Source organism: Ranitomeya imitator, chromosome 1 (genome assembly GCF_032444005.1).
Source record: "Ranitomeya imitator isolate aRanImi1 chromosome 1, aRanImi1.pri, whole genome shotgun sequence".
NCBI lineage: Eukaryota > Metazoa > Chordata > Amphibia > Anura > Dendrobatidae > Ranitomeya > Ranitomeya imitator.
Genome location: NC_091282.1, coordinates 383,019,619 through 383,034,534, shown reverse-complemented (window position 1 = coordinate 383,034,534; position 14,916 = coordinate 383,019,619). Strand labels below are relative to the sequence as shown.

The window sequence follows — 14,916 nt, the reverse complement described above, 5'->3', positions numbered from 1 at the left end:
GTGCTGTAGCTCCCCCCAATGCAGTGCCGTTGCAGACTCTGCCTCCACTCCTTCCCATGTGCTCTTCAGGAAGCCTACTCCCAGGACTTCGAACAAAGGCCACTCAGTGCTCTATTCAGGACGTCCGTCCCCACCTGGGACTGTCCAACACACAAGTCTCTCAGTGCGCTTAACAGGGATCCGATCCTACTCCCAGGATCTTCCAACACACCAGTCTTCCAGACCCATGGCCTCTCAATGTGCTGTTCAGGGATCCGGTCCACACACAGGACCTCCCAACACACAAGCCGTCCAGGATCTCACACACTCTCCATTAGGCCGGAGTCACACACAACGTATAAAAATACGGTCTGTTTTTGATGGCCGAGATACGCAGAAAACTTTTTGGACAGTGATCCGTATTCAATGCGAGGATGCGATTTTTTTTATTTTTTTTTCCTTTAAAAATTATTCATGTGTCACCTGTGTGTCATCCAAATGGCATCCGTACGGCGAGATTTTCTCGCTGGCTTGCAAAATGGACATAAAATGGATCCATGGCCTCAAATATTCATAAAAACATATACCGTATTTTTCGGACTATAAGACGCACCGAACCATAAGACGCACCCCAAATTTGGGGTTAAAATTGCAGAAAAAAAGATTTTTTTATAAGATGGGGGTCCGTCTTATTGTCCGAATTTACAGAATGTTACCTGAGGGCTGGCGGAGGCAGAGCAGGGTCACAGGAGGCATGGTGTCGGCAGAGGTGGGGTGATGCGGTACAGCGTGCACCTGAGCAGGGTCCCTTCTTGCTTAGGTGGGCGACGCCACGGACTGGTGTCCATTGGAGGGTTGCAGCAGTGGTTACCGGCAGAGGTGCGGCGGCGGCAGAGGTGCGGGGATGAGTAGGCGCAGTGAGCGGTATGGCGAGAGCGGGGTCCCTTTCACCGGTGAGGTGATGCAGCAGCCCAGTAAGCAGCAGAGCCGGGTGAATCCTGTTGTTATCGGTGGTGGCAGCCATCTTCCTGAGGCCGCGTGTGCGCAGATGAAGTGCTCTGCTTCCCGGGACTTCAGGAAAAGGGCCGCGGGAGGCCGCGCATGCGCAGATGGAGACAGTCTCCCTCGTCAAAGCTGAAGCGAAACGCGTGTTGGGCCGTGCGGGCTTATCATTAGGGTATGTAAGATCATGAAAACATCTTGTACGATCATGTTTGGTGCACCTCATAGTCATTAGACGTTTTGTCTCTCTCTGTTCCCCTTCTTTATATTGATTGGGAAAGTTATTTTATTATATTTATTTGAGGGTATAATATTTATTCTTTTATCCATGCACAGTGTTCACTTTAAAGTGGGTACTTACCCGATATATGCACTTCATATTTAGTTGTGAACCCGTAATGCAATATAATTTATTTGGTGTACTTTAGAGGCATTTAGTCCCCCTCTTTTTCTTCTATGTCACTTTAACTGATAATTAATCTACTCATATTTATCTGGGCAAACCTGATTTTGATCTAGATTTTTGTATTTATTTTGCTTTGGGTACTTAACTGGAATATCAACTTTGATATATGCACAACGTTCACTTTATTTTATTTATCTGCTACATGCACTTTACCTTGGAATGTGAACAGTGAAATGAAATTTAATATACCTCAACCTCTATTAATTAGCTTACTTATGGTGAGGTTTTTCTGCTTATGAGATAATTTGATTATTGTTTATCCTAGAATTTAATTACTGTTAAACTGGAGAATATAATTTAGTTGACATACCCTTTGATGATTACTTGCACTCTATTGCCACTTGGTGGTCCTTTCCCTAATTTTAATATTGTGATTATTTTGTTAATAATAAAATATATATTTTAGTAAAAAAAATCTTTGGTTGGTGTTTCATATTTATAGGCATTATATATCTGAATAGATACACGACCACACATATAGTTGTTTATTTGGTTTATTAATGGTTTATTAAACGCTCAATCCAATTGAAGACCCTTGTAACCTGAAACAAAGTTAAAATAAAAAAACAACAATATCCCACACCTCTCCGGCATTATTCAAGTCCCATGATGTAAATCCATCAGAATGGGTTAAATAATTTTACAAGCAGAAGCCCTGCTAATGCAGCTGTTGCCCCTGCCTGTAAAAAGTGGGGAATGAATGGAAAGCAGGGGAACGTAGCTACCTAGACTTGCGGTGCTGCGCTCCCTGCTGGCATAAACTCATATGAACTCGAGCGTGTTAATTTTTCTGAATATTTTCTCACGCTCGAGTTTATATGAGGTTATGCCAGCAGGGGGCGCAGCACCGCAAGTCTAGGTAGCTACGTTCCCCTGCTTCCCATTTATTCCCCAGTTTTTACAGGCAGGGGCGGCTGCATTAGCAAAGCTTCTGCTTGTAAAATTATTTAACCCCTTCTGATGGATTTACATCTTGGGACATGACTGTAACGCTGGAGAGGTATGGGATATTGTTGTTTTTTTATTTTAACTTTGTTTCAGGTGACAAGGGTCATCATTTGGATTGAGCGTATAATAAACTATTACAACACCATGTGTCTTTATTTCATTAAAATACTTTTTTTCCTAATGTGTGTGTGTGTGTTTTTTTAACCCTTTATGAACATAAGATTAATAATGGATAGGTGTCTTTTTGACACCTCTCCATTATTAACCTGGCTTAATGTCACCTTACAATAGCAAGGTGACATTAACCCTTTATTACCCACCACTACAGGGGAGTGGGAAGAGAGAGGCTAAGTGCCGGAATAGGCGCATCTTACAGATGTGCCTTTTCTGGGGTGTCTGGGGGCAGTTGTTTTTAGCCGGGGGGCCAATAACCATTGTCCATATCTAGGCTATTAATATCTGCCCTCAGTCACTGGCTTTCCCACTCTGGCGGAGAAAATTGCACGGGAGCCCATGCCAGTTTTTTTCGTGATTCAACCCTTTATTTTAAGAGCTAGAGCCCCCAAATATAGCACACAGACACTTCTAAGATTAGTAGTGAGGAATATGTAAAAAAAATAAGGGATATGAAATGGTTTACTGTATGTAAACCATGTCTCATATCCTGTCGGGTTTGATAAGTCGATAGCAAAAGCCGGCAATTGAATTACCGGCTTTTCTGCTATCTAGCGCTATATGAAATATATATATACACCACACTGAATTACCGGCTTTTCTATAGAACACCGGTGCGTATTTCTCGTAAGTCACAATAATGGCCCGTGTGTAATCTGATTTTTGTTTTCTCGCACCCATACACTTGCATTGGCGATTCTCGGCCGAGATACGCTGACAATCGCAGCATGCTGCGATTTCACTCTGATCCTGAATACGGCCGAGAAAACAATGGATAATAGGAGCTGCCCCATAGATTAACATTGGGCCAAGTGCTATGTGATTTTTTTTTATCGCATTGCACTCGTCCGTATTACGGTCTAGTGTGACTCCGGCCTTACATAGAACATTTAGGTCCATACACAGGAACCATTACAGACTCCATTGCAGAGCCCACTAAACCTCCATGTGACCACACCATGGTCACATTATGTAGTTGTAACCACTCCCATAGATGGGAGTTGTGTGTGGTTAGTTCGACCCACCCAGCTCTTGAACTAGCCCAGTAAGCCTCGCTTCATAACTATACAAAAACTTGTGGGTCTACAGGTGCCAGAACAGCAGCATTACTTCAGGCTTACAGCGCAGACTTCCTCTGTGACTCATATCAGCTATTTACAACTCTTCCAGTCACTGTTTCACCATCATCATAACCACAGATCTGCCTCCATGCATATCCCGAGGAGCACGCACAGCGCCCCCTAGCTGCAGCAGGGGTCACTGTATCACAAGGGATATATGGCACGCACAATGCAGTTTAGAGGGATTTATGGCACACACAATGCAGTTTGGGGGCTATATGGCACACGCAATGCAGTTTAGATGGATATATGGCACACGCAATGCAGTTTGGGGGCTATATGGCACACGCAATGCAGTTTAGATGGATATATGGCACGCGCAATGCAGTTTGGGGGCTATATGGCATGCAATGCAGTATTGATGGATATATGGCACGCACAAAGCAGTTTAGAGGGATATATGGCACTCAATGGAGGTCAGGGGGCTATATGGCACACAATGCAGTATAGAGGGATATATGGCATGCACAATGCGGTATAGAGGGATATATGGCGCACACAATGCAGGTCCGGGATATATGTGTCACACTGCAGTATAGAGGGATATGTGTCACGTGCAATGCAGTTTAGAGGGATATATAGCACACAGTGCAGGTTGGGAATATATGTGTCACACAATGCAGTTTAGAGGGATATGTGGCAATCGCAATGCAGTTTTGTGGGCTATATGGAACATAATGCAGTATAGAGGGATCTATGGGACACACAATGCAGTTTGGAGGGATATATGGCACATAATGCAGTATAGAGGGATATATGGCACACAATGCAGATTAGGGGGCTATATGGCACATGAAATGCAGTTTGTGGTTACCGGTATATATGGCACAGAATGCAGTTTGGGGGGGATATATTGCACACAATGCAGTTTGGGGTTATATGGCTCACAATGCATTTTAAGGGGATATATGGCACACACAATACAGTTTAGAGTGATCTACGACGTGCACAATACTTTTTCTGAAAGTAGATGTAATTTTTTGAGCAAAAAGTGCTAAGTGCCAATTTTTTACATCTTCTCTCCATTCCTCGGCTATGTGCACACGTCAGGATTTCTTGCAGAAATTCCCTGATCAAAACCAGACATTTTCTGCAAGAAATCCGCATGCGTTTTTCCGCACGTTTTTGACGCGTTTTTGTGCGTTTTTGTCTGGAGCTTCCCAATCCATTAAATAGTGGGAAAAACGCAAAAAATCCGCATAATTAATGAACATGCTGAGTTTTTTACCACAATGCGTTTTTTTTTCGCGGACAAAAATGCATCATGTGCACAAAAATTGCAGAATGCATTAAAAATGATGGGATGCTTATGTATGCGTTTTTTTTAAGCGTTTTTCCCGAAAAAACGCAAAAAATCCTGATCATGTGCACATAGCCTAAGCTCTCTCTGTTCAGGAAATACCTAGCAGCTGCCCAAGGGCAGGAGCATCACTTCTGCTTTGGGTAATTGTAAAAATTGTGCTGTGAATCTGCATAATTCTAAGTGCATGATTAAAATGTCATTTGGCTAATCTTGGATGATTTTCTCCTTTCAGGCATCACACTTTGACATGCGTTTCTAGATTCTTTTTACTGTGGCTCTGTGTCACCCACGTTACAATGACCAGCATACCAGTCCCTGAGATTCATATTGAGCCCTGGCTAAATAAAGTTGTGGTGTGGGGGAGTACAACCTCGTTGGAAATCCAGCAAGATGTCTGCCTACATTTAACTGAATTACACGAGTTCCTATTGAAGTTGTATGAAACAATAAAGCATATGGTAAGTGACTTGCTGTAATTCGCCTTTGTGTGTGATCATGGTATTGACATTGACCTGATCGGTTTTTATCAGCACAGCAAATATGGGTTTAAATTACATAAGTAGTCTGTCCGTTCTCATTATTTATTGTTCATAATTGCATCTATTATTCCCTTAGCCTCACATGAAAAATATCTTCAGTGTGGTAGCCGCAACAGATGTTTTAGATCAAACTTCAATTTTTTTAGTGTTGTCCATAGTCTAGGCTTCATTTTTCTTTTACTACCAGAACAGTGCCAGTCAGCATAGCTTCAAGAACATAATATTGCACCACATCATGGCACATAGCTTGCAATACTTGTCTGTACTCCTCCACGTACACCAAATAGCTATAATTATACAATATTTTTTTCAGAGACCTTGAAAAACCATAATAAATCATTATGATTTTTGGTGATATATGTCCATGGCCAATAATTCTTATTTGGAGGCATGAGTTGCTACACAGTGTGAACTATAAAATGATGATCATTAAATCCTAATAATCTGTAAGTTTCTTCAGCGTCGAAAAAAAAAATCACAGATGCATCAAATATTTTTTATTACTGGCAAGAAAAAAGTGCTCTATTTTTACGAATTGTCCATGAGGTTTTGGATGGTTGACAGCCCTGAACAGGTTTGTGTAAAAATATTTATTAACCCCTTCCCGACCTTTGACGCCACGTAGGCGTCATGAAAGTCGGTGCCAATCCGACCCATGACGCCTATGTGGCGTCATGGAAAGATCGCGTCCCTGCAGATCGGGTGAAAGGGTTAACTCCCATTTCACCCGATCTGCAGGGACAGGGGGAGTGGTAGTTTAGCCCAGGGGGGGTGGCTTCACCCCCCCGTGGCTACGATCGCTCTGATTGGCTGTTGAAAGTGAAACTGCCAATCAGAGCGATTTGTAATATTTCACCTATTATAACTGGTGAAATATTACAATCCAGCCATGGCCGATGCTGCAATATCATCGGCCATGGCTGGAAACACTAATGTGCCCCCACCCCACCCCACCGATCGCCCCCCCAACCCCCCCGATCTGTCCGGTACACTGTACCGGCTCCCCGCCGTCCTGTTCTCCGCTCCCCCCCGTGCTCTTGTCCGCTCCCCCGTGCTCCAATCACCCTCCCCGTGCTCCAACCACCCCCCCTGCACTCCGATCCACCCCCCCGTGCTCCGTTACACCCCCCGTGCTCCGTTACACCCCCCGTGCTCCGTTCCACCGCCCCGGTGCTCCGTTCCACCCCCCCGTGCTCCGTTCCACCCCTCCCGCGCTCCGATTCACCCCCCCATGCTCCGATTCCCCCCCCCCCATGCTCCCCCCCACCCCATCATACTTACCGATCCTGCCGGGGTTCGTCCGTCTTCTCCCCGGGCGCCGCCATCTTCCAAAATGGCGGGCGCATGCGCAGTGCGCCCGCCGAATCTGCCGGCCGGCAGATTCGTTCCAAAGTGCATTTTGATCACTGAGATAGATTATATCTCAGTGATCAAAATAAAAAAAATAATAAATGACCCCCCCCCCTTTGTCACCCCCATAGGTAGGGACAATAAAAAAATAAAGAATTTTTTTTCCCCCACTAATGTTAGAATAGGGGTAGGGTTAGGGGTAGGGGTAGGGTTAGGGGTAGGGTTAGGGGTAGGGGTAGGGTTAGGGCTAGGGTTAGGGTTTCGGTATGTGCACACGTATTCTGGTCCTCTGCGGATTTTTCCGCTGCGGATTTGATAAATCCGCAGTGCTAATCCGCTGCAGATTTATGGCAGATTTACCGCGTTTTTTCTGCGCATTTCACTGCGGTTTTACAATTGCGATTTTCTATTTGAGCAGTTGTAAAACCGCTGCGGAATCCGCACAAAGAAGTGACATGCTGCGGAATGTAAACCGCTGCATTTCCGTGCAGTTTTTCCGCAGCATGTGTACAGTGATTTTTGTTTACCATATGTTTACATTGAACTGTAAACTCATGGGAAACTGCTGCGGATCCGCAGCGTTTTCCGCAGCGTGTGCACATACCTTTAGAATTAGGCTATGTGCACACGGTGCGGATTTGGCTGCGGATCCGCAGCAGTGTTCCATCAGGTTTACAGTACCATGTAAACATATGGAAACCAAATCCGCTGTGCCCATGGTGCGGAAAATACCGCGCGGAAACCCTGCGTTGTATTTTCCGCAGCATGTCAATTCTTTGTGCGGATTCCGCAGCGTTTTACACCTGTTCCTCAATAGGAATCCGCAGGTGAAATCCGCACAAAAAACACTGGAAATCCGCAGAAAATCCGCAGGTAAAACGCAGTGCCTTTTACCCGCGGATTTTTCAAAAATGATGCTGAAAAATCTCACACGAATCCGCAACGTGGGCACATAGCCTTAGGGTTAGGGTTGGAATTAGGGTTGTGGTTAGGGGTGTGTTGGGGTTAGGGTTGGAATTAGGGTTATGGCTACAGTTGGGATTAGAGTTAGGGGTGTGTTGGGGTTAGTGTTGGAGGTAGAATTGAGGGGTTACCACTGTTTAGGCACATCAGGGGTCTCCAAACGCAACATGGCGCCACCATTGATTCCAGCCAATCTTGTATTCAAAAAGTCAAATGGTGCTCCCTCACTTCCGAGCCCCGACGTGTGCCCAAACAGTGGTTTACCCCCACATATGGGGTACCCGCATACTCAGGACAAACTGCGCAACAATTACTGGGGTCCAATTTCTCCTGTTACCCTTGTGAAAATAAAAAAATGCTTGCTAAAACATCATTTTTGAGGAAAGAAAAATGATTTTTTATTTTCACGGCTCTGCGTTGTAAACGTCTGTGAAGCACTTGGGGGTTCAAAGTGCTCACCACATATCCAGATAAGTTCCTTTGGGGGTCTAGTTTACAAAATGGGGTCACTTGTGGGGGGTTTCTACTGTTTAGGCACACCAGGGGCTCTGCAAACGCAACGTGATGTCCGCAGACCATTCCATCAAAGTCTGCATTTCAAAAGTCACTACTTCCCTTCTGAGCCCCGACGTGTGCCCAAACAGTGGTTTACCCCCACACATGGGGTATCGGCGTACTCAGGACAAACTGGACAACAACTTTTGGGGTCCAATTTCTCCTGTAACCCTTGGGAAAATAAAAAATTCTGGGCTAAATAATTATTTTTGAGGAAAGAAAACGTATTTATTATTTTCACGGCTCTGCATTATAAACTTCTATGAAGCACTTGGGGGTTCAAAGTGCTCACCACACATCTAGATAAGTTCCTTTCGGGGTCTAGTTTCCAAAATGGGGTCACTTGTGGGGGGTTTCTACTGTTTAGCCACATCAGGGGCTCTGCAATCGCAACGTGACGCCCGCAGAGCATTCCATCAAAAGATACCGTCACACTAGACGATATCGCTAGTGATCCGTGACGTTGCAGCGTCCTCGCTAGCGATATCGTCCAGTGTGACAGGCAGCAGCGATCAGGCCCTTGCTGTGCTGTCGCTGGTCGGGGAAGAAAAAACTTTGTTTCGTCGCTGGACTCCCCGCAGACATCGCTGAATCGGCGTGTGTGACACCGATTCAGCGATGTCTTCACTGGTAACCAGGGTAAAAATCGGGTAACTAAGCGCAGGGCCGCGCTTAGTATCCCGATGTTTACCCTGGTTACCATCGTTAAAGTAAAAAAACAAACACTACATACTTACCTATCGCTGTCTGTCCTCGGCGCTCTGCTTCTCTGGTCTGGCTGTGAGCACAGCGGCCGGAAAGCAGAGCGGTGACGTCACCGCTCTGCTTTCCGGCTGCCCGGCGCTCACAGCCAGACCAGAGAAGCAGAGCGCCGAGGACAGACAGCGATAGGTAAGTATGTAGTGTTTGTTTTTTTACTTTAACGATGGTAACCAGGGTAAACATCGGGTTACTAAGCGCGGCCCTGCGCTTAGTTACCCGATGTTTACCCTGGTTACCGGCATCGTTGGTCGCTGGAGAGCGGTCTGTGTGACAGCTCTCCAGCGACCAAACAGCGACGCTGCAGCGATCCAGATCGTTGTCGGTATCGCTGCAGCGTCGCTGTGTGTGACGGTACCTAAAGTCTGCATTTCAAAACGTCACTACTTCAATTCCGAGCCCCGGCATGTGCCCAAACAGTGGTTTACCCCCACATATGGGGTATCAGCGTACTCAGGAGAAACTGGACAACAACTTTTGGGGTCAAATTTCTCCTGATACCCTTGGGAAAATAAAAAATTGCAGGCTAAAAGATCATTTTTGAGAAAATAATTTTTTTTTTTTTTTTTTTTTTCATGGCTCTGCGTTATAAACTTCTGTGAAGCACTTGGGGGTTCAAAGTCCTCACCACACATCTAGATTAGTTCCTTTGGTGGACTAGTTTCCAAAATGGGGTCATTTCTGGGGGATCTCCAATGTTTAGGCACACAGGGGCTCTCCAAACGTGACATGGTGTCCGCTAATGATTGGAGCTAATTTTCCATTTAAAAAGCCAAATGGCGTGCCTTCCCTTCCGAGCCCTGCCGTGCGCCTAAACAGTGGTTTACCCCCACATATGGGGTATCAGCGTACTCAGGACAAACTGGACAACAACATTTGGGGTCCAATTTCTCCTATTACCCTTGGCAAAATAGGAAATTCCAGGCTAAAAAATCATTTTTGAGGAAAGAAAAATTATTTTTTATTTTCATGGCTCTGCGTTATAAACTTCTGTGAAGCACCTGGGGGTTTAAAGTGCTCAATATGCATCTAGATAAGTTCCTTGGGGGGTCTAGTTTCCAAAATGGGGTCACTTGTGGGGGAGCTCCAATGTTTAGGCACACAGGGGCTCTCCAAACGCGACATGGTGTCCGCTAACAATTGGAGCTAATTTTCCATTCAAGAAGTCAAATGGCGCGCCTTCCCTTCCGAGCCCTGCCGAGTGCCCAAACAGTGGTTTACCCCCACATATGAGGTATCGGCGTACTCAGGAGAAATTGCCCAACAAATTTTATGATCCATTTTATCCTATTGCCCATGTGAAAATGAAAAAATTGAGGCGAAAAGAATTTTTTTTGTGAAAAAAAAAGTACTTTTTCATTTTTACGGATCAATTTGTGAAGCACCTGGGGGTTCAAAGTGCTCACTATGCATCTAGATTAGTTCCTTGGGGCGTCTAGTTTCCAAAATGGGGTCACTTGTGGGGGAGCTCCAATTTTTAGGCACACGGGGGCGTTCCAAACGTGACATGGTGTCCGCTAAAGAGTGGAGCCAATTTTTGATTCAAAAAGTCAAATGGCGCTCCTTCCCTTCCAAGCCCTGCCGTGCACCCAAACAGTGGTTTACCCCCACATATGAGGTATCAGCGTACTCAGGACAAATTGGACAACAACTTTCGTGGTTCAGTTTCTCCTTTTACCATTGGGAAAATAAAAAAATTGTTGCCAAAAGATAATTTTGTGACTAAAAAGTTAAATGTTCATTTTTTCCTTCCATGTTGCTTCTGCTGCTGTGAAGCACCTGAAGGGTTAATAAACTTCTTGAATGTGGTTTTGAGTACCTTGAGGGGTGAAGTTTTTAGAATGGTGTCACTTTTGGGTATTTTCAGCCATATAGACCCCTCAAACTGACTTCAAATGTGAGGTGGTCCCTAAAAAAAATGGTTTTGTAAATTTCGTTGTAACAATGAGAAATCGCTGGTCAAATTTTAACCCTTGTAACTTCCTAGCAAAAAAAAATATTGTTTCCAAAATTGTGCTGATGTAAAGTAAACATGTGGGAAATGTTATTTATTAACTATTTTGTGTCACATAACTCTCTGGTTTAACAGAATAAAAATTCAAAATGTGAAAATTGCGAAATTTTCAAAATTTTCGCCAAATTTCCGTTTTTATCACAAATAAACGCAGAATTTATTGACCTAAATTTACCACTAACATGAAGCCCAATATGTCACGAAAAAACAATCTCAGAACCGCTAGGATCCGTTGAAGCGTTCCTGAGTTATTACCTCATAAAGGGACACTGGTCAGAATTGCAAAAAACGGCAAGGTCTTTAAGGTCAAAATAGGCTGGGTCATGAAGGGGTTAAAGAATGAGAAACAAATGAAATGTATTTTAATGGTTTGGTCATAAAAGTGACGGTACGGCAAGAGAGCGCACTGTCAGTGTGCATTGTAAATAGAAAAAACAAGAAGAGATCTGCTCCACCCCCGAAAGTGACATCACATGCAGGGGCTGGCCTGGTCCCTGCTTTTCCTTCATGACAGGTAATCTTTTTACCCTAACCCCAACACACCCTTAACCCTAATCCTAACCACAACCCTAACCCTGACATACCCCTATCCCTAATCCCAACTGTAAACGTAACCCCAACTGTAGCCCTAACCCTAATCCCAACCCTAACCATAATCCCAACCCTAACACATCCCTAACCATAACTCTAACTGCATCCCTAACCCTGACACACCCCTAACCCTAATCCCAACCCTAACACACCCCTAACCATAACTCTAACTGCAAACCTAACCCTGACACACCCCTAACCCTAATCCCATCCCTTACCCTAATCCCAAACGTAAACGTAATCCAAACCCTAACCCCAACTCTAGCCCTAACCCCAACTTTAGCCCCAACCCTAACCCCAGCTTTAGCCCCAACCTTAACCCTAACTTTAACTCCAACCCTAACCCTAACACACCCCTAACCCTACCTTTAGCCCAACTCTAACCCTAATGGAAAAATGGAAATAAATATTTTTTGTAATTTCATTATTGTTTCCTAACTAAAGGGGTTTTTTATTTACTATTTTTTTTTCTTTTGATCACTGTGATAGGGTCTATCACAATGAGCAAAATGACCCAAACAGGAAAATTCTCCTACTGTTGCCGGATGCTGGCCCAGCTGCCCTTCAGTTCTTGGCGGGCGCACGGCGAATGCGCCCGCCATTTTCTTACACTAAGAAAACGCCAGGAGGACCCAGGGACACCAGCAGGTACCGGGGGAGGGATTGGGGACCCTATTTCTCTCAACTCTGATGTGCGATCACATCAGAGCAGAGAGAAATTAAATGGCAAATCAGACATTTTTTTTTTTTAGGCCGTCATTATACTGTTAATACCCCCGGCAGCCAAAATCCTGGAGAAATTCTGACTCTGCGGGAAGCTATACACTTTTTAACAACCCTGTGGTTTAAGTACCCTTAACTACAACCGTTAAAAGGCGTACTGGCGGTTGTTGAAGGCAACCTATCACCCCCCCTGGTGTTTTTAAGTAAAAGAGCCACCTTGTGCAGCACTAAGGCTGCATTCTGTCCAGGTGGCTCTTCTTTTTGTGCTCCCTTCTAACGCTGCAATATTAATTTTTATAATTTTCGCACCATACGTTTAGTCTGTCCGGGGTTCACGTCTTTTCCCCCAGACACAACCGCCTCCCAGCCATCAGTCAGCCCCTGAATGCGCCGTGTGCCCCCTCCTCTGTCTTCAGTCACGTACCCAGCGCCTGTGCTGTGCTTTCTTTTTTCGGGCATGTGCCGTTTGCGCTGCCCTTCAACTCACATCACCTGATGTATTATCTCGCGCCTGCGTGTAGCCCAGGCTCGAGATCCCGCCCCGTAGTGTGTTCTGATTTATTCACACTTGTATGACTTGTATATAAGGCAAATAAATAACCAAATACAAAAATGCTCCTCCACACCTTGAGCTATGTTCACACGTAGCATTTTTAATGCATTTTTTAACTTTAACATTGCTTTCAACCAAGACAAATGCATTCACTGGGAAATGTCATTTTAGGGGCGTGGCCTGGACTGCTATGGTGTAGGTTGTGCGGTGCTGGAGCTCCTGAGGAAAATCCTCTATAATCAACCAAAATCGCCTAAAAAATGTTTTTATTGTCAAATCCTTGGTTGGATCTTATCCAGTGCCTCATCTGGGTCACTATGATCCGAAAAGTATTTTAATTTTACCACATAAATTTTAGAAATCAGCCCTAGAAAAGTTTGGGCCTTTAAACTACAGGGTTGAGGTAATCCAGCCTCAGGAAGCCTAATACCTTCTAACAAGCGGCTCAGCTAATAAGCCAAAAGACCTGAGGTAAAAAACATCAGATTTTATTATAAACTACCTCTTTGGCTTTGGTAGTGAGGAGGTGGGAAGTGACGGCTACAGGCACACACTATGAAGCGGTCTCTGCACAGCTGCTGCTCCCTCCCCTATTGCCTGGGGATATACCGCCCTGTGCTCATTAGCATAAAGTGCTAAGCCTCCCCGGATTGAAAGACGGAGGCAGAAGAAAGCGATCCAGAAGCATCGGGGGAAGACCTGGAGCAGTGACGTGATATCAGCTCCATACAGAAGCCGACGCTGACACTCCCCCAGACCTTGGAACAAAAGGCGGGAAAAGACGACTGCCATTTTATTGGTTGACGGCGACAGATCAGAAGGCGTGAGAGAAAAGCGTACACCAGCGACAGCAAAGAAGAAGATCTGCGCTGGTCAACACATCTCAGGCTCCGGATCCAAGCACCACCGGACTCAAACAGCGGTAAGTTCCGGCCCCCTGCTGGGAATGAAAATACACCGGCGGTCCAGCGGGGAAGACAGCGACGACCGACGGCTCCTGTGCAGGACAACGGGTGGAACCACACAGACAGCCATCTCTGCAGGAGCGACAGGAAGACTCCAGTGCAGCATAAACTGTTGTTGAAACAGCTAGGAGCCCTGCAGGGCTCACAAAGCAAAAGAGCTATAGCCTACTATATCAGTCTCTGGCAGGATCTAATCCAGGTAACTGGCTATTTTAGTGAAGCTGACTGGGAAGTCCTAAATCCAGTCATATTATTTGGAGAGTTTTATTTCTACCCTGATTCCTACCTTATTAGCACATGTCTCTAGGAGAACAATCAGTTCTTGAAAGATATTTGTTTGTTTTGGGGAATTAACCTGCACCCTTTAACTAACAAACACAAAGTGTTATATAAGCATGCTCTGTTAGGAATAATCTATTTGTATGCCCCAGTGATTTAATCTGCACTTTTTAATTCTCAGGTGCTAGGTATTATCTAAGCATATTCTTCTGTAATTACTGTGAAACTATATACGCCACCTGTTGACACAGCTAATTGCTTGTTTATATTCGGATGATTTCTATTACCACACTCAAAGGGGTATTTCCATAGTTGCTCCACTTTTGCTGTTTGAGACCACTTTGTGGGGATTTTTTATACACCAGGGCCAGCTTCACCAGGATTAACCTGAGATCAACATAGAGGACATTGTCTACAATTCCAGCTTTACTTGGGGCTACTATTTGTGGAAAATCTTTAATCTTTATTCTGAGACCGTCCTAGTAGACACTCTCTGCAAATCAGGCTATTGCTTGGGGATAACAATGAGCAAGAACTCGTCTAAACCCCAATTCTTAAACATGGCCTCATCTATACCTCAAAAACCCCAAAGGTACAAAGGGTCTGGGCGCAATCCATCAAAGGACTTAATA

General features: G+C 44.8%; 1 protein-coding gene across 1 annotated transcript in view; it reads left to right on the top strand.

Annotated features, from left to right (window-relative positions):
* The window catches only part of FANCC (FA complementation group C), a 399,194-nt gene that overhangs the window by 8,039 nt on the left and 376,239 nt on the right, over positions 1 to 14,916 (top strand). Inside the window, exon 2 of the mRNA XM_069762014.1 lies at positions 5,226 to 5,451. Within this exon, the coding sequence (XP_069618115.1) occupies positions 5,226 to 5,451 (226 nt within the window). The remainder of the gene's footprint in view (positions 1 to 5,225; positions 5,452 to 14,916) is intronic.